Raw genomic sequence first — 22,241 nt, 5'->3', positions numbered from 1 at the left:
AATAGTACGCCATAATGTATTTAAAATAAAAATAAAAACGTTTTTCAGCACTATTAAAGAACGTCAGCTGAAAGATATTTGCAGTTAAGAAGAAGAAGCAAATTGATGCGCCGCGCTAGTCATAAACATATTATGCTGCCATCCAATTGGAATAATGAATTTTCGCATATGTCCTTGAAATAAACATTCAGCTTAGTAAATGTTGAAAATTGGTAAGTGAACTGAACATTTTTACAACTATTTTCAATTTTACCATCACAATTTTCTTTAAATAATATTTTATTAGTGATTCTTACTGTTTATATCAGATATTTGAAACATTGTGCTTAGTTTTGTTGGTCTGGCAGGGATAGCATCGACATCAAAAGCAGCAGCAGCAGCAGCAGAAGTAGCAGCGGTAGTGATCGAAAGAAAATAAAGACATATTTTGCAATTGGATTTTCGGCGTTGTAATAAAAATAATAGATGTTTTACATCTGTTTTAAATTGATTTGAAAGATTTTGAAGTGTGTTTACAGTATTGTGGGTGGTATTATAAAATTGTTCAGCACGTTTTTCATATGCAAAAACGGTTAGGGTGGTACTCCGTACAACATACGACGGCAATCAGGCATCCAGCTGAAGCACCACCATCCGTTTGCGAACGTCAGAGTAGTAGTAGAAGCGTAAAGTTATATCGCGAAGGTGAGAAAAATTCGCCAATGCGGAAGCAAATGAAATAAAATTATTTGTTACCCAGGCAACTTTACAATGTCGCTATATGGTGTAAAAATGGTTTTTTATTGCATTTGTTAAATACTGTTTGTTTATTTATAAACTATAATTATATTTCCTAGGGGTTCTCTTGTCCAACCGAGTGATTTGTTTGTATTTAAACAAGGTAACTAAATGAATTATCACTATTTTCTTGAATAAAGTAAACAATAATAGGGCTGTGAATACCGCCGTCACCATTAGCGCCGCTGGTGCAGTGCGGAGAGCGAACTATGAGCGCCGCTAAAAAATACAAACCTTTGGACACAAGTGACCAATTACAGGACACTGAGAATTACACAAACAATCGTTTAAGAAAGCAAGGAGATAGCCATTTTTATAGTCCCTCCACATCGGCTCGTTGTGCTTTGGGACAAAATTTGAATCAACCTTCAGCAACGTCAACTTCACAACTACCGTTCAACATGAACAATAGTAGCAACAATTATGGCATCGGTAACAATACTAATGGTGAAAGACTTGCCAATTTTTCGATGTTAGATGGGGCACACATGAACGATCACCGTTCAGCCACAACTACCTCAGCGTACTTCAATAAGATGGGCGCAAATAATGCCTCTAAACCGGGAGATGTAAAAAAAATTGTAATTAAGAACTTCAAGGGTAAGTTAAGATAAACTATATACATATAAGTTAAGAAAATATATATAATGTTTTCAATCTGTTATATACATAGTGAAACCTACACTGCCGGACAATTATTCAGAACATACATGTGAAAAATTACAAGAAGCAGTTGTCGCAATTCAACAATCAAAGCCAATCAGGTACTCATTGGAAGAACTTTATCAAGCTGTGGAAAATATGTGCAGCCATCGGATGGATGCGCAATTATATGGGAAACTAAAAGAACTTACCGAAGCGCATGTGAAACGTAATGTCGAATCCTTCACAGGCGGAAGCATGGACAAATTGGTAAATATGAATTAAAAAATTGTATTGTTAATTATATGCTTGCTAAAATCTTGTTTTATTTTAGCTATTTTTAAAAAAGATAAATGGTTGGTGGCTGTCGTTTTGTCAGCAAATGATAATGATGCGCAGTATATTTTTATATTTGGATAGGACGTACGTTTTACAAAATCCTACTGTGCATTCTATTTGGTGAGTAGCGAAGTTAACTTGAAATGATTATGTATTTGTAATTATTTTTTCTTCAATGACAAACAGGGACATGGGTCTTGATCTTTTTCGCACTCATATAGCCATGAATGAACAAGTGCAAAAACGTACGGTGGAAGGTATACTTATGTTAATCGAAAAAGAGCGAACAGGCGATGCGGTAGATAGGGGATTGCTCAAGAGTCTTGTGCGAATGTTATGTGATTTACAAATTTATATTAGTGCGTTCGAAGATAAATTCCTAATTGCAACAAAACAATTATACCAGGCTGAGGGACAACGTAAAATGCAAGAACTTGATGTGCCCGAATATCTGCGGCATGTAGACAAACGATTGGCCGAGGAAAACGAACGCCTGTTGCACTATTTAGACTCCAGTACTAAGTAAGCCTTTTGGATTTTGTTTACAAAATGTTCAGCATTATTTGTTATTGCGTGCTTTTCAGATACCCATTGATTTACACCGTAGAAAAGGAGTTACTCGCTGAACACCTCACACACATCTTACAAAAAGGTCTGGACACACTGCTGGAAGAGAATAGACTGAGTGACCTCACGCTCTTATACAGCCTTTTAAGTCGTGTCAAAAACGGCACCGCCGAACTGTGCGGCAACTTCAATGGTTACATTAAGGTAGCAATTAAAATAATTCAAATTTTAAAGTTCTCAGTTAAATACTTTGTATTGGTTTTTTTTTTTAGAAAAAAGGACGTACTATTGTCATCGATCCAGAAAAGGATAAAAGTATGGTGCAGGATTTGTTGGACTTTAAAGACAAAATGGATGTGATTGTGCGCAATTGCTTCGAACACAATGAAAAATTCACGAATTCCTTGCGAGAGGCTTTTGAGTTCTTCATAAATCAGCGCGCCAATAAACCAGCCGAACTAATAGGTAAGGAGAATGGTTATTTTTTGTAGTTCATTGTGGACTTTATTTGTAACGATATTAACTTTAGCCAAGTATGTGGATATGAAGCTGCGTGCTGGCAATAAAGAGGCCACCGAAGAAGAGCTGGAGCAGATACTTGATAAAATCATGGTGCTATTTCGATTTATACACGGCAAAGATGTGTTCGAAGCGTTTTATAAGAAGGTATTTTATTGGATTATTTAGTTGTCCTTAGAAAAATTCATGTTTATTAATATAATTTTAAGGATTTGGCCAAACGCTTATTAGTGGGAAAGTCTGCATCGGTGGATGCGGAAAAGAGTATGTTGTCCAAGTTGAAACAGGAATGTGGTGGTGGATTCACTTCGAAATTGGAAGGCATGTTCAAGGATATGGAATTGAGTCGAGATATTAATATCGCTTTCAAGCAATATGTCGCAAATATGGATCGTGAAATCACGAGTATGGATTTGACTGTTAATATACTTACAATGGGCTATTGGCCTACGTATCCACTAACAGAAGTCACCATGCCACCACAACTTGTGAATCCTCAACAAGTTTTCAATAAATTTTACTTGGCTAAACATAGCGGTAGAAAGCTGCAATGGCAGCCTACACTAGGCAATTGTGTGCTAAAAGCTCAATTTGATGCGGTATGTGATGTCTTATTTAATATATAGCAATAATCACATTTATTTTATATTTTTTTATATTTAAAAAGGGCCCCAAAGAGTTGCTGGTTTCATTATTTCAAGGGCTTGTGCTTTTATTATTCAACGACAAAAACGGATTGACTTTCGAAGAAATTGTTGCTGCTACAAATATTGAGGTAAGAATTTACAGATTAAAGCTAATTTATCTATGATGACAGCTAAATTGTGTTTTTTATGCCTCAGGATGGAGAGTTACGCAGAACATTACAGTCGTTGGCCTGCGGACGCGCGCGTGTTATTACCAAAACGCCAAAGGGTCGTGAGGTTGAGAATAAAGATTTGTTTCAGTATAATAATGAATTTACAAATAAATTGTTCCGTATCAAAATTAATCAAATTCAAATGAAGGAAACGGTATGTAACAGCATTTTTAAGTTTGATACGAATAACGACTGATATTTGGAAAATTTGAAAAATTTTAGACGGAAGAACAAAAAGCCACAGAAGAGCGTGTATTCCAAGATCGACAGTACCAAATTGATGCTGCTATTGTGAGGATAATGAAAATGCGTAAAACGCTTAGTCATAACTTACTAATCGGAGAACTTTTCAATCAACTTACGTTTCCCGTTAAGGTAATTATTTTAAAATTTTTAATTTGTTCAAGTTAAAATAATTTTGATATTTGTTTGCTTATGATAATTTTTTAATAATTTTCATTTATATCTCTGCAGCCTGCTGATTTAAAGAAACGAATTGAATCACTTATAGATCGCGACTACATGGAACGCGATAAGGATAATCAAAATCAATATAATTACGTTGCATAAATTATAATTTATAAGGCTACTTACAGCAGTTGGAATCGTTCAGAAGCACGCCCATTTTCCATGATTCCCATTTTACAAATATACATTATTTCATTCGAAATCGCAAACAAATCAAAGCAAAAACCGGAGCGGTTACACACTTCATATTTTGCTTCACAAACAGTTCCAATGTCGTTATATATGTATGTATAAAGAAAGCAACTCCGGCCAAAATGAATTCAACAACAACAACAAACATTGTCAAATTGAGCTAGCTGTGGAACCAAGTGCTATGCTCTAGCTTAGTTTAGAACTTTCAGAAAAGGCCTAATTTGCACATAATAAAAATAACGTGTATGCAGTAAAGGAGCGGTGGTTAGACCCCAAGAAGCAGTGGCCGTTCAGCGTATAAATAATTGAATTACATATATATATATATCTATAATTAGTTTTGTTTTACAACTTTACCTTATTTGAAAGCTTTTGCAGAATGCAACTGTGTTTAATATAAAATCTATTGAAATGAAGTAACTTCTTATGTATGTTCCCAGATAGACACATGTATACACCTGTTGCTATTGGCTTCTCATCTAATCTTACCTTTAGTACAGTGCAGAGAAGTTGTTGTAATTATACATACGACATGCTAGAAAATTTGCGTGAAAACTATTTTTTTTTTTTAATATTTTGAATGTGAAGTAATTGGGGGGAGGAAGTAAGTAGATGCTTATGCGTAGATATGTTTAGTGTTAAATGAGTTTATATAATTCGAAGTAACACGATGGTTGGCAAAACAAAAACTTGTTCTCTTTTTATAATTTAAATCGTAGTGTATTACATATAATAATAAATATGAAAAAAATATACATAAATGTAATTTTAATAATAAAAGTTTTCAGAACTTAAATATTTGATTTATGTATGTAAATGTATTAAGAAGAAGACTGCAATGTAGCAGCCTGCTGTGATGTGTCTTTTGATCTGACCTTAAACATGTAAGTCGGACATACGTTTAATGAGTGCAATTTCAGCTAATTTTCAAATACAATTAAATGAAATGATTAAACTAAATGGTAGAAACTTGTTATTTATATATATACTTTTTATATATTTTTTATTTCTTCTAATATAAGTAGATCATGTATATATGAGTCAGACCATTATTTAATTAATTAATTTAAAATTTATTGTGTTTATATATGAAGAACTTGTAGATATTCTTTTCCTTTTTTAAAGTTTAATATAGAAGGTGCCCCAAATTAATTTTTGCAATTTTTAAATGAAAATTATTAAAATTATCTCCTCTTCTCATCTATGTACATATTAATATATTTATGTATTTTCGCAATTTATTTATTTAAACAAATTTATTTGTAGAAAATATTTTTTTATCAACTTGACAGCAAATATAGCTGGTAACCTTAATATAACCTCACAATTTTGTGTTGATAAGAACACATACCACACTGGTCGCCGGTCCGTGAAATTCAACTATTATCGCTTATTATTAAATTGTATATAATTATAAATACAAATGGATGGTATTAATTTATTCACACAATTTGTGGCACAACATAAACCACAATTGGAGTCGTCTGGTGTACCGCAACACTTCTGGAAATCGTTGCATCGTAAATTGGTGAAGGAAATTTTTGATGCCGGAATATCACTTCAATTACTTTTAATTGATTATGAAGACGATGAAGAGAATGTTTCTGAAACGCCAGTTGTTAGTGCAAATAACACAACAAAACTCGTAGCGGAAGAACCACATCCAATGTTTGCCCTTTCGGTGGCGCGTGAAGGTGGTATTAAGGCTGATGATCCAGATGCTATATATCTTATTGACCATGCGTGGACATTCCGCATGAATATGGCTAGACAGCAATTAGAACAACATGAACAGTTAACTGATCGTATGTGTGCTATTATGGGTGTCGATATCGATGACGAAGATCGTATTGATCAAGTTTTGGTTAAAATGTGGCGTTATTGTCATTCATACACTATTGCCAGTAATGGTTTATCTGATGAAGAACGACTACCCATTTGGTATGTGATGGATGAAGTTGGTTCCGCTGTAAGCCACTCGGATGATCCCAATTTTCGTTTGGTTCCGTTTCTATATCTAAATAATCAAACCACCTACAGTGTACTTTTTCCCATACGTGATTGCGCTTATGAAGAAAATGTAACGCGTGATTTTGTAGAATATTTTAGCAAGGATAATGCAGAACGTGACGTTCTATTGTTACCATGGCGTGCTACTGATCTACGTGAGCATTCATTTATGCAAGTAGAACCTGATCAACAGTACTTTTCCACGGGCCATATACCCGAAACGTTTCCTGAAGGGGACATTGCATTACTGAAACCTCAAATAAACCGTAATCAACCACTAAAGGTTTATAGTGAATACGATGTGGTAAGTGCGCATCTCACCGATCCTTGTTTTCAATTAGTTGGTGATCAAATGGAAGCTGATGTTCTCTGGTTAACACATCACTATAAGGACTTTGCGGAATTAGCATTAAATACGCCTAATAGATTTATTAATCAGTTCCCTTACGAGTACGTTCTGACAATTAAAGATTTGCTGGCAATTACGGGGAGATCTACAGCAAAGGAACACCACAACCCCTCAACATTGGAAACCTATCCACGCTGGCTGCCAACGACATTTAACTTAAAGACGGAATTACTACAATTTGCGTCTTATTATCAGCATCGTGTTGCAAAAGGTCTGGATAATCATTGGATTGTGAAACCATGGAATTTAGCGCGTGGAATGGACACTCACATAACGGACAGTATTGTGCAAATTGTACGATTGCCAATCACTGGACCAAAAGTTGCACAAAAATATATCGAACGTCCGGTGTTATTTAAACGATCCGAACTAGATGCCGAGGTAAAAGTTTTTTTTATAACATTACATTTTCTTTACAAAGTTATTAACGCAATTACTTTTTTAAAAGGTTAAATTTGATATACGATATGTGATATTGGTTAAAAGCTTTCAACCTCTGGAAGCTTACATACATAGAAAATTCTTTCTACGATTTGCTAATAAGTCATTTAGTCTAAACAACTTCGATGACTATGAACAACACTTCACAGTAATGAACTACCACGAAGAGGCAGAATTACGACACATAAAATGTGAAGACTTCTTGGGTTATTGGAAAGAGCAGTATCCAACACATGATTGGACATCAATTCAAAAGGAGATATGTTTTATGCTGCATGAGATACTAACTTGTGCAACTAAGCGCCCGCCTCCTTGTGGTATACCACCTTGTCAGCAATCTCGTGCTTTGTATGCCGCAGACATAATGCTTGAATGGGAAAAATCAGATGATGATAAAACAAGCCAAATGCGACCTAAATTGCTGGAGATCAATTGGACACCAGATTGTAAGCGTGCATGTGATTATTATCCAGATTTCTTTAATGATATATTCAAATTGCTGTTTCTCGATGAGACCAATAATGAAAGTTTTCTACAACTCGAAGCGAGCTCTTAGATACGCATATTTGATATGCAAAGTAATTGTTGAAATATTTAATAAAAATGCATTTACCCCTACTAAATATAAATATTAATTATTGAGAAACAAAACAAGTAATAAAATAACAGTTTTATGAAAAAATAAAGTTATATATACCTATGTTAACTCTGTGTTTGTACATTAAATATCTGATTCGTATATCTAACACAAAGTTGTTTTTATAAAAATATTAATAAATTTAAAAAATTCAAATATCACTACAAACATTTTTTACTGAACACTATTCTTCAATATACTTATAAGGGTTAATAATAGCATTAAAATATTTGTTTAGTCTTTCACTGAACACACCAAGTAGACATTTGAAAAGAATTCGCAAAAACGAAAATTTTGACATTTGTATTTTTTCTTTGTTAGTATTAATAAATTTTGTGTAATTACAGTTACAGTTATTTTATGAAATATTTGCAGATCTTATGTATATTTATTGATACCGAATTACACATAATAAGAAATCGAAGTTGTGACATACATATTTATCCCGGAATATCTGCTCTAACAGATACATTGTTGGTATGCACTCGTTTCCATAATAATACAATTGGCAATTGCAATGTCATTGAATCTGAGCTAACATTTGTTGTTCTACATAAACACAAATTAGTACAATTGTGTATACAGACACTATGGTGTGGATATAATTGAATAAACATTGATTAATTAAAATGCTTTTGAGTGCAATACGTATAGCATTTTGTCCATTGTCCATCCTAGTAACCTACTCTGTATATTCAAACGAAAATGAGTCACTGCGTCATCGAATATATACATGTGTGTCGTTAACAAAATATAGTGAAATTATGCTTATCAGTGCCAGTATAGAAAAAGTAAATAAATGCATTAAATAGAAATGTACACAAATGAACAAATCCACACAGTTGTAAAATGTTTAACTTTGTTTTAATAGGCAATTAGCTGCATTTGTTTTTTCATTGTTTACAGCGGATGTGAATCCATTATATTGCATAAAATGCGCTTTAAAAGTGTTTGTATAATCCAGATAAATCCGTTCGAAATTTATATAATAAAAAAAGATTTAAAATTAAAAAAAAAATATTAATTAGTGCGTTTCAAATAAAAGAAAACACTAACAGTAAATATCGCAAATATATCATGGAACATTTGTTTTTAATTTTCACTTATATTTCTTAGTATTTTGTTTAAGGAGCCGATTAGTATGTTTCCAAAGTGTTAGTTTTCCATTTTTACACACCATATTCAAGAATTACATTTAGCTGCATACGCACAAGTAAATGTAGATTATGTCAGTTAGCGATGCCGATGAAATACGATCAGCTGCTGAATTGCTGATAACAAGCTCGAGACAACCAATGTCGTATCGGAGTACAATGAGTGGGCCACTGTCCCCTAACTATGATATGTGTGAGTATTCAAAAAAAAAAAAAAAAAAAAAATTAAACTGAAATCGTTTACGGAAATATTAAAACTTATTTTAAGAATGGCATAAAAAGCTATAATAATATTATTTCCTCATACTGATTTAAAAAAAAAAAGTTGTACTAATAATTTGAAGTATTTGAAAATTTGAACTCATAAAACAATAAATTATAAATTATTTTTTATCAAATTCATTGTTTAGTTGATTAGTCATTATATATATGACTCGCATATTTTTTGTGAATACGAAAAGAAATTAATCAATCTTATTTATTTACTTTTAGCACGTACACATTCCATCAATTTGATCACCGAAGAATTTCTTGGCGGTTATATGCAGGATGGACGCATGTCCGTTGTACGTCGGTTTTTCTGTCTCTTCGTGCTGTTCGATCTGTTTTTCGTATCGTTGTTGTGGTTAATTTGCATAATGGTATGATAGTTCTGTAGAAATTCGTAAAATAACTAAACGTTAATATTTTATCGTTTGTTTTCAGATCACTGGCGACAATATATTTCAAGCATTTCAAAAACAAATCGTTCATTACACATTTGGTACATCGTTATTCGATGTAGTCGGTGCTGCCATATGCCGTTTTGTAGTTCTCACATTTTTCTATGCTTTATTGTACATAAATCATTGGATTATAATTGCGGTGAGTAATTTTATTTAGATTTGTCCATCTTTAAATATTTTATTATTAATTTTGTGCTATAAAGTGAAGTAGTTAGGAAATTATTGTGTGAACTTATTACAGCGTTAGTAAAATTGAGCCTATAGCTAGATATAAGAGAATTCATATTCAAAGAACATTCTAATAAGACTTAAGTAAATAAGGCGGTTAAAATAAAAGAAAACATTCATAGTGAAAACCGCAAATTTATTATAAATTCTAAGAAAAATTCTTTTGACGTTATTTTCTGTTTTAAAATCAATTTCGTTTTACATGTTATTTCAAAAATGTAGCTTTTGAATAGCTAATATTGTTTATTTTCTACATAAATGTACTCTGGAAAATATGTATGTATGTTTTTTTCTTGATTACAACGTATTTGTATATATGTACATACATATGTATAATAGCGTAATATGTATTAGTATACATTTGCATTAATATCATACATATATATATACTTATAAGTGCATATGCACACAATGAAACGTATAATGCTGATATGATTCCAGAATTCATTAAGCTTTAACACATTTCATTTGCTTATTGCAGTTATCTACGAGCGGTTCGTGCCTATTTTTAATCTCCAAAGTGTTCGTTTACGATGTGAGTCAAAAATACAATATTTGTGCATATATAAATGTATATTTTATAACTGTAATTAATTAATAAAAAATATTAATTGCTCACATACACGCAGTGGGTTGACTCGCGTCAACAGGTTTTCGAGGTGATACTGATAATAACATCATTTGTCTTGGCTTGGGGAGAGGCTTGGTTTCTTGATTGTCGCGTTATACCACAAGAACGGCACGCACGTAGCTATTTTTCGTGTAAGTTCAAAAATGTTAAATACAGTAGAACTTCACTAACTCGAATCACCAATTCGAGTTAGAAAGACTTCCGAGTTACGGAATGTAATTTGATTTCTATTGTCAATTCAAGAGTTCTAGTTATGTACTACGAGTTATAGAAGTTCGAGTTAAGAAAGTATAAGTTATACTCGTTCAATGTAGTACTAATATATTTAATTTTACTTAATTTACTATAGCAATAACAACTCCAGAACAACGTTCACCGATGATGGCACCATTTTTGGCTTCCCAACCGGATCGTAATGTACCGGAGAGTATTTTCTATTCACCATTGGAAACACTGCACAACAGTGATGATGACGACGACGATGAACAGGTGTGTATACGTGTGTAGCTGTGTGAGTTATGTGGGTGCTGCATATTTTTAATGTACATACATACATACATATGTATTATATGTAAAAATATTGAATTCACTATCAAACTACTTGCAAGTTCAGTTGCTTCAAGGCCAGCTATAACAACATTGATGTTCACTGTGATAACAGCAACAATTAGTTCTTTGTTTTGCCTATAAGATTTACATAGCATGTACGCGCATGTGCGCTTTACTTAAGTTCCTCTTGTTTCGCCTGTATAAATTTACTACTTTTCATAGCAAAATGCTCTGATTTATTCCAACTAATCAGTATGCGTCTATAAATCCACAGAAGCGAGCATTAACATTCAGTTGCATTTTAGATTAGGGATATTCAAATACTTGTACATATATATTTGTAGATTTGAAGTTGTGAACGTAGAAAACACTCAAACCTTTGCATTTTCCATAATATATAAAATGAAGTTTGATTTTAAAAACAGCACAAATGCCATCTGTGGTTTTGGCATTGAAGTCATAAAACGACAATTTTCTCACAACACTTTCAACATGCAAAAGGTTATTATCACGCAAATATCAATAATAGCAGTAGTATTTGATAGAAAAAACAAAATTTGTATTTCAAAAATTTTCTCATACAGGATGAAGAATATCATCAAATGGCCTTGGATTGTGTGCGTAGAGCACATGAGCTTTTCGAATCATCCGATTGGAAAGTGGAAAAGGTGACCAGCAAAGGTGATACTATACGCAGTACGCAACGTGATAAATTGGGAAAAATTTACCGTCTTACAGTAAGTTGTTGAGTTTTTTTTCTTAACATTAGAAAATAACAAAAACAGTAGCAAAATATTTTAGTGAATATTTTTATTTCGTCTACAAATGCAAAATTCTGCTAATTTTCATATTTTTTAAAGGGACGCATCAAGTATCCACCCAAAGCATTGATGGAAGAACTTTTCTACAAAATTGAAAGTGTACCCAAATGGAATCCGACATTATTAGAATCGAAAATTGTGCATGTAAGTGAATATTTACAACTTATAGATAATACGATTGTACAATATTGTGTTTTTGTTTTGCAGAAAATCAACTCCTACACAGATATCACCTATCAAGCCAGTGTTGGCGGTGGCGGTGGTATGGTGAAGAGTCGCGATTTCATTAATTTGCGTTGTTGGCGTCTCTTTCGTAATGGCAAAATGTGTGAAGAATCCGATAATGATGATGGCAGCGATAGCGGCAGTGATACTGCTGGTCCGGCCAGCGTATCGACCGTCTCGGATGATGACTCTGTAACGACTACACAGCCCAGCAGTGTCGAAAGTAATCGTCCGAAATTCTCCAGCAGCGGCAATGTAAAGAGTATGCGTGAAAGCGGGGGTGGTGATGCTAGTGTAAAGGGTGGACCTGCCTTTAACACGTTAAGCAAAAGTTTGGGCGCTAAAGATTTTAGCACAATTGTGCGTATTGATGCGGATGAGCCGCCACCATTCGAAGATGACACTTTCGAGGATGCGCATGATAATGTCGATGATTTGACGCGTCTCGTGCAAAAAGAGGCACGTGTCGGAATGCAAACTGCGGCACAGGAAAGTGCAGATACGGGCGATGGAGCGGCTGTGAGTGGTGCGTTGGGGGCGAAAGGCAAAAATCGTGTATATTTAAGTGCGGCCATAAGTATTGATTATGCGCCAGTGCCGCCTACAACGAAGTATATACGGTGAGTAGAGGCTCCTGTGTGTGTTTTTTTTACCAGATTGTAATTATATTTTACGTTTTATTTATTGCTTATAGTGGCGAAAATCTTGTGGCCGGTTTTGCTCTACATGAGATCGCTGGCAAATCAGATGCCTGCATATTCGATTGGATTTTGTGTTTGGACCTAAAGGGTTATATACCGCGTTATGTGTTAGAAACTGTAAGTCTTCTAATCATATCATCAATTATTTAACTATACTTCTCTGCTGACTTTTGTATCTCTTCACTTTTACTTTGCAGGCCTACACCACTTTCATGAATGATTATATGAAATATTTGCGCAAATATGTAGCGGAATTACGCACAAAACGTAAACGTGTGTCTAGGAAATAGTCTAAGTTTCATACGATCGGTGTATAGCTGCTAACAAAAGCGTGTATTATTTGATAGTGAATAGGTTTTTGTAGCGTTTGTTTCCATTATGTGTGTGTGGAACGTTTTTTTTTTACAATAAAGTGCACAAACATTTTCATTTACATATATCAAACTAACCTTACATAACCTAAAACCAATATAGTAATTTTTTAAACAAATTTAAAATTAGGCAAATTATAGAACTGACATTATTGTAATAGTTTTACAAATTAACTGTTACTATTGAAAATTGAACAAGTTGCAAAGCTACATGATTACTAATAATTGCAAAAACAAAAACAAAAAAAAAAAACAAAATAGAAAATAACATTTGCCTAAAAGCTTTGCTAACTATCTATTATAAAATTGAAAAATTGATTATTTTTTTATACGATTAGGTTCTTCAATATAAGAAAAAAGAGTAATTATGTACGCGCTCATCAAATGTAGTTAGGTTAAAGGAAATTTTCAAAGCTCCGCTATATTCATACAAAAAGTCATTGCAATGCAAATAGCTGTACGATTCTTCCCGACGTATTGTGTCCGTTATATGTAAAAAATCATTGTTTTTGTTTTTAATATTTCATGACATATTAAGTGATACTATACAATTTGTAAACACATAACAATAAATATAATGTAAAAAATATAAAACAAAAATCAAAAGGACTGATGACTGATCAATTTCTGATGCTAATTATTATGGCTGTTTTGTTATTGGTTAAATAATATATGTACGTATGTATGCTTTATGTATTTACATAAATAAAAATATATAACCGAAGGAAAAAATCTTAACATATTGACTGTTGAAACGAGCTAATAGTATACAATTTCTCCAATAGATGATTTTTTATTGCCGAATATGACGCTCAAAATCCGGACTTAGAGGCACAACCAAATCATTAAGAAGTGTTTTCTTGTTCAACTCACAATTTTCGTACGATGAAAGCGCAAATTGTTTGCTGTTGTTGTTGTAACATATCTCAAATAAATTTTTTTCTCTTGTATGCTAATCTTACAATATCAATAACACATCAAGAATAATGTTTCGATTCAAGATCTGATATTAGATAGTTATTATACAGAAGGCACACAAAAAGAGTAATTAGTATCAAACAAGTACCAAAATAAATATTATGAATTGTCATGAACCAGGGAATCGTGATGCAGACCCATTGATTCCTTGCAGTTTAATACAATTCAAAAGCCGAGTCTACTAGTTTTCAAAAGCTTTCAGAGAGTTAGTTTTTAAAGATTTTAGAAAGCTTTTAGAGAGCTTTTTTCTTTACAAACTACATGCAATTCAAAAGCCCAGTTTTTTATTTTTAAAAGCTTTTAGAAAGCTCTTACTTTACAAAATAAATGTAAGTCAGTAGTCGAGTCTTCTAGTTTTTCATAGCTTTTAGAAAGCATTTCTTTTACAAAGAACAACCGATATCTCGCAATTCATAAGAATATTGAGAATGCACGTTTACCAAACCAATAAGATGAGAAATACCATTTACTTATGTTTTGTTTCCGCTTTACTGAGCATTTGCTTTATTGAATAAATACTTTTTATAACATTATCGTTGATATATATGTATATTATTTAATATTTATGTACACATATGCATATTTATATATTAAAGCCGCGTTTACAATATTTTACTTAATTATAGAGAGATTAATAGAGAGTATCGCTAGTTTTGCCGTCGCTTTGTTTCTAGGTATCGGTTCTTCCAACCGTAGTCCGCTTACTTGCTTTCGCCTTGTGGAAACCACGACTGGCACGCCTCCAATGCAATTTCGCACATGGCAGTGACAGCTTTAGCATTGTCATATTCTAAAGAAGAACAGATAAGTCGAAATGAATTAGGTTATTGGAGAAAAAATCTTAATTTGAGATCAAAAGCTGTTTTTACTTACCCAACGAGTTGCGTTTGCCAAAGATGCTGCCGTTGAATGGTGGCTTCCTGTAGGCTGCCTCGCCAAAGCTGCACATGCAGACGACGGCCAAGATGACGACTACGAAGCAGACAGTGCTGAATGAACGCATTTTTTTTTGTAAGAGTAGTTGTAGTGGTGGTTTGCTGAGGAGCTTTTTGTGCTTTTGGCAGTGATGCGTTTGCTTTTAGCTTACTTGCTGTGATGCTCGAATGCAACTGATGTCGTTTGCTTGGAAAGTTGACGCTTTTATACGATTTAGTGGGAAACCAGGATAACTAGGATTCTTTCTTCTTACACGAGAAACATATTTTCATAGTCTTAGCAGTTAATAATTGCTTGGTATTAGTTTCTAATTATTGCATGCACTCCCTGAGGAGCTTGAGCGTTGGCAAGTTCTGGTCACTTTGATTGAATATTAATTGAATACGCATAAACACACTGGTACGTATGGTTTACAATCACAGCTGGTTAGTAGTAGGGACACTTTGATTTAAGATGACGAAATTTTGAGCTGTTAGTTCAGTTTTATTTAATACTCGGGGAAAATATGTAAATTTTTTTGATTATAGACAATTTTGCTTATCTTGGAACCAGGATTAACTTTAAAAATAAATTCCAAAGTGAAGTTACCTCCAAATCTATAATATACTATGTAAGTACAGTAAGTATAAGTAAGTTCTCTCATTATCTAGGCCGGCTGAAAAATTTGTAGAAAAACATATTTTCTGCCGAAGTTCAGTGCTTTGATAATATATCAATTTCTCCTTCTTTCAAAGAGACAGTTGCATTTTCTTCTTTCCAAGATAGTCGATTAAAATTGTTCCTTGCACATCTTAAAATTTAGACGTCATATTTTCCAAGCTTGACAGTTCCACAACACCCACTTTGCACGGAGGCTTCCTTTCGATAAATATTCCGGAATGATATGTCACAGATGTTCATTTGACATCTTTAGAGTGTCAGCTATCAGCTATCTCTACACGACATCCAAACTCGTTTTTGGAGTTTTTGATGTCCATCGTCTTCATCTCTCGCATGGCTGTATGGAATTTTTTTTCGGAATCAGCAAACCACTAAGGAATCACCCAAAATAGTCTATATTTAAAGAATCAATCACCCGAAAATTGTTTTGAAGATTCGGAATAAAGACACTGTGTAATCTAGTAGCCTACAGACGGTCTCCTTAGATTAATCTCAAGATGTATGGATGAAGAAACCAAGTTCTATATAATCCTACTAAAATTATTAGACAATGTTCTTGCACCAATATGCAATGTACAAAAAATACAGCAATACAAGTCATAAGTAGATAATCATTATATATGTATATATGTAATATAACGGCATTCTAAAAATTCATTATAAAACCCAAATATCAAATATATTACATTAGGGACTTTGATGGGTCCAAAGCCAAACTGTCTCCGTAACCAGGTTCAATTTGTCATACTCTGTTTATTTACGTACTACCAAAATAAAAGTGCATAGTTCAATCACCCCTTAACTTAATCGAAATGTAAACAAATCACCCCCCTCTCACCGTTAACTCTACACCTCAAATGTGTAGTAGCAACGAAAATAAGACAGTGTAATCAATGCACGCCATCACCAAGAATACCGTCCAAAATAATAAATAACAACTGCGACACCCTCACTTTCTGGCTGAGACACTCTACCCGCCGACGTCCTTTTACTTTACCCCAAACGAGTAGTACGAATGAGCGGTGTGAAGAGTAGGAAGCGGAACAAGCACTTTGTTACTCCAGTAGCTGACCAAGAGTGTTGTAGTGCGGAAGCAAATTGTATATATAGAAATCGTTTGCTATATCACTCAAAACTAAAAGTCAAAATCAAAACTGAAAATTGGCCTTACATGAAAAATTAAATGTTAAAAATTTTGATTTTAATGCAAAATTTCGCTTTTGTGTATTCGTTAAAAAATTTCTGTCAAAATTTTATAAGATAAGGCGATGGCCGAATTGCTATCGCGCGAAAAGGAATTCATTAAATTGAATCAAGAGTTGGACCAGCTGAACGTCACATCATTAGATCAACAACTACAACAACATCAAAAACAATTGCAGCATCAACATCCCAATTATAATAGTATCGGGAATAGTGGCAGTAGCGGTAGTGCTGCCGGTACGAACACTGGAAGCACCATCTATAGCGGCACATCCAAGTCCACGACTAATAAGACCGATCAACGATATTTCACCTATACAAAGTCCAAGGGAGCGAGTACTTTGTTGAAGAAGCGTCTCAACAATGTCAACGCCGGCGGTGGGATAAATGCGAATGGCGCCAATGGTGATGGTGCTTCCGATGTGCTCTCCGATCTACCCACAGAACGTACCAATACACATCGTACGGCACGTAAATCGACACAGCAATCATCCACATCCAATACGCCCATTATACGACCGGATGGTGATAATGTTTTAACGGCGCACTCGGAGACACCGAAAAGCAATCGTACGAGCAGTACATTGCATAGGAAGCAAGTTAAGAGTCCGGAGAGTAGCACACGGCCTTACGGACGTTCGAGCAATTGCAGCTCCAGGGTTAAAGAGACGGCTTTCACGGTTAAATATCGTAATCCAAAATTTGTACAGAGTCCCTCTTTGGAGGTGCTGATACGTGATGAGGGCGCCTCAATGCGTGCGAAGGGCAGTGGAGAAATTGATGATGGCTATTCTTCGCGGCGTTCGCTGGAGACTGGGAAGAAGCACATTAGCGCCGATGGACTCATTAAGTATGTTATGACGTATACTACTGCAATGGTTATAACTTATTTTCTTTATCTTCATTTGTTTCCCTAGATTTCTCAAATCCAAAATAGCCATACTGGAAGAGGATCACGAACGCATTTCACAAGAGATGACCCAACAAAAGGAATTGCTCGAAAAGACCTTGGAACGCAACAAGAAGATCGAACAGCAACGCGATCAGGCATTCGCCAAACACAATGCAGTTGCCGAACAATTGAGCAAGACCGAGACACAGCTTGAAGAGGTGAATAGACGTATAAAAGAGCGTAACCTCGAACAGGGTGGTCAGCAGAAGGAACTCGAGGCAGCCCGCCGTGAGCTTAAAATGTTGTCTCAAACAAATACTAATCTCGAGAAACGTTTGTATCGCGCCAATGAAGAGTTGGAGAATACGAAGAGCGCATTGGCATTGCTAAGGAATGCCGAACGTGAGCTTAAAGAATCGATGCGCATCGATGGCGATGCGAAGGACAAACAGATCAAAAGTTTGAAGAAACAACGTGCCGATCTACTCAATGCTTATAAGAAACAGCTCTTTATTATTGACAATCTCAAGCGACAGAATATTTGTATGGAACAATCGAAGATGATTAGTTTCGGTGAAAAGGAATTCGCAAAAGTACTCGAGTGGAATACTAAGTTATAGGTGGTATATGAATGACATGCGTGATCATTTGTATCATTTTGTCATTCCTAATTACTAACCAACTTGTATGTATATCCATGCATTGACATTAACCTGCTAAGTCCAACGAATTGTAGTCCTTCCACATTTCATTTGAACAACGGTGTGAACATTTTAAAGATAATTTCAACATATGTATATGGGTCTGAACCATTTTTGTGGTATTTATGATTATGAGTAAGTAATACTTGTCTTATTAATAAAGATTGCATTGCAAAAATGCTATTCGCTTTATAAATATCGAAAATGGAACGTTTTAATAGTGTTAAGTAGTAACCTCAGCTTTGAACAATGTCTTTTTGATTGATATTGTAAACGCTTTAATTTTGTACCGAAGATTAAACTCTGAGACTGTTTCTTCGTTCCTACTTCGTCTGCTGGCTTATATATTAGGTTGTCAAATATCTCCCTTCCATTTTTTTCGTTCTTTATTCAATGCGTTATCAAAATTAAAAAAATATGAGCCATTTCGTTCGACAATCTGTTTCCATCTAGACGGCAACTTCATAATACCCCCCTCGTAGAAGCCCCCCTACTTAGTTTCGAAAAACTCGGACAGCCACCTTTCACAAGCCTCTTTTGAGTTCAACTTTATACCACCAAGGGCATTCGTCATGAACAGGAACAGGTGGTAATCACTTGGCGTTATGTCCGGGCTATATGGTGGATGCGATAAAACCTCCCATCCGAGCTCCTGTAGCTTCTGTCGTGTCTTCAACGAAGTGTGTGGTCTGGCGTTGTCCTGGTGCAACACTACATCTTTCCTGTTGGCCAATTCTGGACGCTTCTGGTCGATCGCCTGCTTCAAGTGCTCCAGTTGTTCGCAGTAGATGGTAGAATTAAGCGTCTGGCCATATGGGAGCAGCTGATAGTGTATGATTCCCTTCCAATCCCATCAAAAACACAGCAAAACCTTCGTGCCGTCGATCCCGGCTTGGCCACTGTTTGGGACGATTCACCGGCCACTTCGACCACGACCGTTTTCGCTTGATATTGTCGTATTTTCGTCGACATTTTAAAGAGTGCAAGTCAAATCATGCGGCATATCAAAAACGTAAATATAAATAAACGGATATATATAATAACGGAACCCGATACGGATATTAATTCAGTGAAAGACAGTTAAAATGCCTAGGATCTTATAAAGACAGTATACAATATGTACTCCCTCTATCTTTCATCCGGAGTGATTTCTCGTCTGTAAGCTACCCGTTAGACCCAAGTACCTCACACAGTCGTTTCTGTGACCCAACCCTTTCTACTTTGGTACATGTCTCGGACGTTTCCTCTTGTTGTAAGTCCAAATCGAGACGATCCTACTGAGATACAAACCGTAACTCCACTTAAATCACTTTTAGAATTCAGACACCTCCGTCAAAGTAGAAGAAAAAGTCTCTTGAATATCAAGTCAGATAAATGTTTGTACTATTTTTTATTCGGTTCCTTCAGCAAACATATAAATATGTACCTAGCACAGGTGTACTTAAGATATACATATATATATATGTACAAATTGTAAACATTTTATTCTGCGTGGGATAACTCGAATATAAAATGTTGTGGGTGTTACAACTAATCACTTTTCATTGTCTGTTGCCAATTTTGTACCGGACTTACTTAGATAGATACTCGTACATGTTCTTTTCGCAATTCGAGCCTTAACACATGGAAACGCTAATTTGTCAGCACACATACGAGTTGCCTTAATGAAGTATTCTCTTTGAATTTGACATAGATCATTGAGAATTCAAATAAGAGATGTTGCAGAATGCGTCATGGATTGTAAATGACCAAAAATGTTGGTGATTCATGGCTGTGTACGTCAATAGTTCTTTAAAAACATTTTAATCGAACACATGAATGAAATTTCGATATTTTACCGTTTTGTTCTCCATATATGAATTATGGTTATTTTGTGTAGAAAACGAAACGAATATAGTGTACACAGCTATGCTTAGTTTAGCACATACACATGCACATACACATGCCCGGAAGGGGTTCTGCTGCAATTGTATCAGATACCCTAGCTGGGCTCTAAGCTACCGGGGGGGTCGGCAGGTCGCGGATAGCCGAACGGCCTGTAGTAGCAGGTTAGTTGCGAGATAAGATAAAACGAATAAGCAACCCCCGACGATGAGCGACAGGAGCGGAGGATGCGGCATAAAAGCTGGCAAGTCCTATGAAACTCCTGTGACTGTGGCGAAATGGCACCGCCTCATAGAATTATGTGCAACACAAAACCCAGGCGCGACGGACCCATAATGGGCGGCTTCCTGGTCAGCGTCTGTTCACCACGTTAGGTGCGGCTGTTATCTTAAACTGACCGGTACACATCGCGGCGCTCACATGAAGTGTCCAGTAAAAGTGATGTTGACCTGAACAAAGAAGCTAAAAGTGATAACTCTATCAAAAACAATGGAAATTTGTCGAAAAAGCAAGATAGTTGGACCACGGTTAAACGGAAAGACCAAAGACCACCAAAAAAGATACCACATAAACCGACACCACGACCCGATGCCATAATTATAGGGCGAACCGGGGATATGTCTTACAGCGATATTTTGAGGGCAGTCAAGAAGGATGACACCTTACAGAAATTTGGAGAAAATGTGTCTAAGATCAGAAAGACCGCCAAAGGTGAAATTCTGCTAGAACTAAGAGAGGCGCAAATGAAAAATACGAGCGAGTTCAGGACCGAGATAGGTAAAGTGTTAGGAAACCACGCACAAATCCGAGCACTAACACATGAACTAATGGTGGAAATTCGAGATCTCGACGAGATCACCACTAAAGAGGACATCGCCGAAGCTATCCGGGCACAGGTAAAGGAGTTGAATCACTTTGATAAAAACTCAATCAAGAGTATCAGGGCGGCATACTTAGGAACGCAATCCGCAACTGTAAATTTACCCGCACTAGAGGCAAGGAAACTACTCGACTTACATAAAATAAAAATAGGCTGGGTAGTATGCAGAATAAGAGAGAAGTTGAATATACGAAGATGCTTCAGATGTCTCGAATACGGACATGTTGCGAAGGCATGTAACAATCCTGACGATAGAAGCAAGTGTTGTGTTAAGTGCGGTGAAAATGGGCATTTTGCGAAAGAGTGCACCAAAAAGCCGTCGTGTATCGCATGTAGGAGCAGGAGTATGGAGAACACCGACCACCAAATAGTAAAGTTTTGTTTAATGCATTTTTTTTAATCTGCGATAAATTGTTGACTTTTCTTGGTTCACCTAGGAATTACACTATTGAAAATTAAAAATTTCTTTTGTTTTTTTGTTTCAAAGGAAAATTGCGACCTGCATCTTGCCCGCCACACAGAAATTGCACACTCGAGGCGCCTACGTAAATTTCTTCAAACATGAAGAATATCTAATGTATAATAATAAAAGAATTTGAGAAGACTCTTCAAATATATAAGAATAGATCCTAAAAGTTTCATTTCAATCAGACATTTCTTTCCTTTCCGAAAAAATCCTTGAAAATTAAGATTTTTTGATCCTCTAAAGCAGGCTCCCCCTTAAAAGCTCACACTTCGTTGCTTCTTCGTGAGTTCTTGGCCAAAATCAATATTGTTACGATGCCCCAGCCTCCATATACGCCTAACATGACCCCGTGCGACTTTTCCTTTTTCCAAAAATT

At 35.2% G+C, this 22,241-nt stretch overlaps 5 protein-coding genes across 9 annotated transcripts; 4 read left to right on the top strand and 1 right to left on the bottom strand.

Annotated features, from left to right (window-relative positions):
* The first annotated feature begins 381 nt into the window (after window positions 1-381).
* On the top strand, window positions 382-5,159 carry LOC105209275 (cullin-4A). 2 transcript variants are annotated; one of them, XM_029038458.2, is made up of 14 exons: window positions 382-684; window positions 837-880; window positions 958-1,377; window positions 1,451-1,689; window positions 1,754-1,878; window positions 1,945-2,280; window positions 2,343-2,529; window positions 2,598-2,790; window positions 2,855-2,991; window positions 3,054-3,443; window positions 3,512-3,619; window positions 3,687-3,857; window positions 3,926-4,078; window positions 4,178-5,159. In XM_029038458.2, the coding sequence occupies exons 3-14, from the start codon at window positions 987-989 to the stop codon at window positions 4,271-4,273; spliced, it is 2,526 nt and encodes an 841-aa protein (XP_028894291.2). In that variant the 5' UTR covers window positions 382-684; window positions 837-880; window positions 958-986; the 3' UTR covers window positions 4,274-5,159. The 2 variants fall into 2 exon arrangements, with proteins under 2 accessions (XP_028894291.2, XP_028894290.2); XM_029038457.2 differs by having other exon boundaries at window positions 931-1,377.
* Window positions 5,160-5,682: 523 nt separating this feature from the next.
* LOC105209272 (tubulin--tyrosine ligase-like protein 12) lies at window positions 5,683-7,929 on the top strand. The gene is made up of 2 exons (XM_011179591.3): window positions 5,683-7,163; window positions 7,231-7,929. Exons 1-2 carry the CDS (start codon window positions 5,787-5,789, stop codon window positions 7,777-7,779), a joined length of 1,926 nt encoding a protein of 641 aa, XP_011177893.1. The 5' UTR covers window positions 5,683-5,786; the 3' UTR covers window positions 7,780-7,929.
* A 228-nt stretch (window positions 7,930-8,157) lies between these two features.
* On the top strand, window positions 8,158-13,297 carry LOC105209270 (steroidogenic acute regulatory protein-like). 4 transcript variants are annotated; one of them, XM_054233430.1, is made up of 13 exons: window positions 8,158-8,176; window positions 8,236-8,337; window positions 8,977-9,207; window positions 9,507-9,655; window positions 9,720-9,878; window positions 10,449-10,502; window positions 10,597-10,729; window positions 10,948-11,087; window positions 11,732-11,884; window positions 12,008-12,112; window positions 12,176-12,813; window positions 12,888-13,011; window positions 13,092-13,297. In XM_054233430.1, the coding sequence occupies exons 3-13, from the start codon at window positions 9,087-9,089 to the stop codon at window positions 13,182-13,184; spliced, it is 1,869 nt and encodes a 622-aa protein (XP_054089405.1). In that variant the 5' UTR covers window positions 8,158-8,176; window positions 8,236-8,337; window positions 8,977-9,086; the 3' UTR covers window positions 13,185-13,297. The 4 variants fall into 4 exon arrangements, with proteins under 4 accessions (XP_054089405.1, XP_011177892.1, XP_011177889.1 ...); XM_011179590.3 differs by lacking the exon at window positions 8,158-8,176 and having other exon boundaries at window positions 8,183-8,337; window positions 8,990-9,207; XM_011179587.3 differs by lacking the exon at window positions 8,158-8,176 and having other exon boundaries at window positions 8,183-8,337.
* Window positions 13,298-14,730: 1,433 nt separating this feature from the next.
* LOC105209269 (neuropeptide SIFamide) lies at window positions 14,731-16,156 on the bottom strand. Its single transcript, XM_011179586.3, has 2 exons — window positions 15,117-16,156; window positions 14,731-15,033 (listed from the first exon to the last, which is right to left on the bottom strand). Exons 1-2 carry the CDS (start codon window positions 15,244-15,246, stop codon window positions 14,945-14,947), a joined length of 219 nt encoding a protein of 72 aa, XP_011177888.1. The 5' UTR covers window positions 15,247-16,156; the 3' UTR covers window positions 14,731-14,944.
* Window positions 16,157-16,942: 786 nt separating this feature from the next.
* On the top strand, window positions 16,943-18,840 carry LOC105209266 (testis-expressed protein 9). Its single transcript, XM_011179578.3, has 2 exons — window positions 16,943-17,892; window positions 17,960-18,840. The coding sequence occupies exons 1-2, from the start codon at window positions 17,108-17,110 to the stop codon at window positions 18,552-18,554; spliced, it is 1,380 nt and encodes a 459-aa protein (XP_011177880.1). The 5' UTR covers window positions 16,943-17,107; the 3' UTR covers window positions 18,555-18,840.
* Window positions 18,841-22,241: the final 3,401 nt, after the last annotated feature.

This window comes from Zeugodacus cucurbitae, chromosome 6 (assembly GCF_028554725.1).
Source record: "Zeugodacus cucurbitae isolate PBARC_wt_2022May chromosome 6, idZeuCucr1.2, whole genome shotgun sequence".
Lineage (NCBI taxonomy): Eukaryota > Metazoa > Arthropoda > Insecta > Diptera > Tephritidae > Zeugodacus > Zeugodacus cucurbitae.
This window is presented reverse-complemented; position numbering and strand designations above follow the sequence as displayed.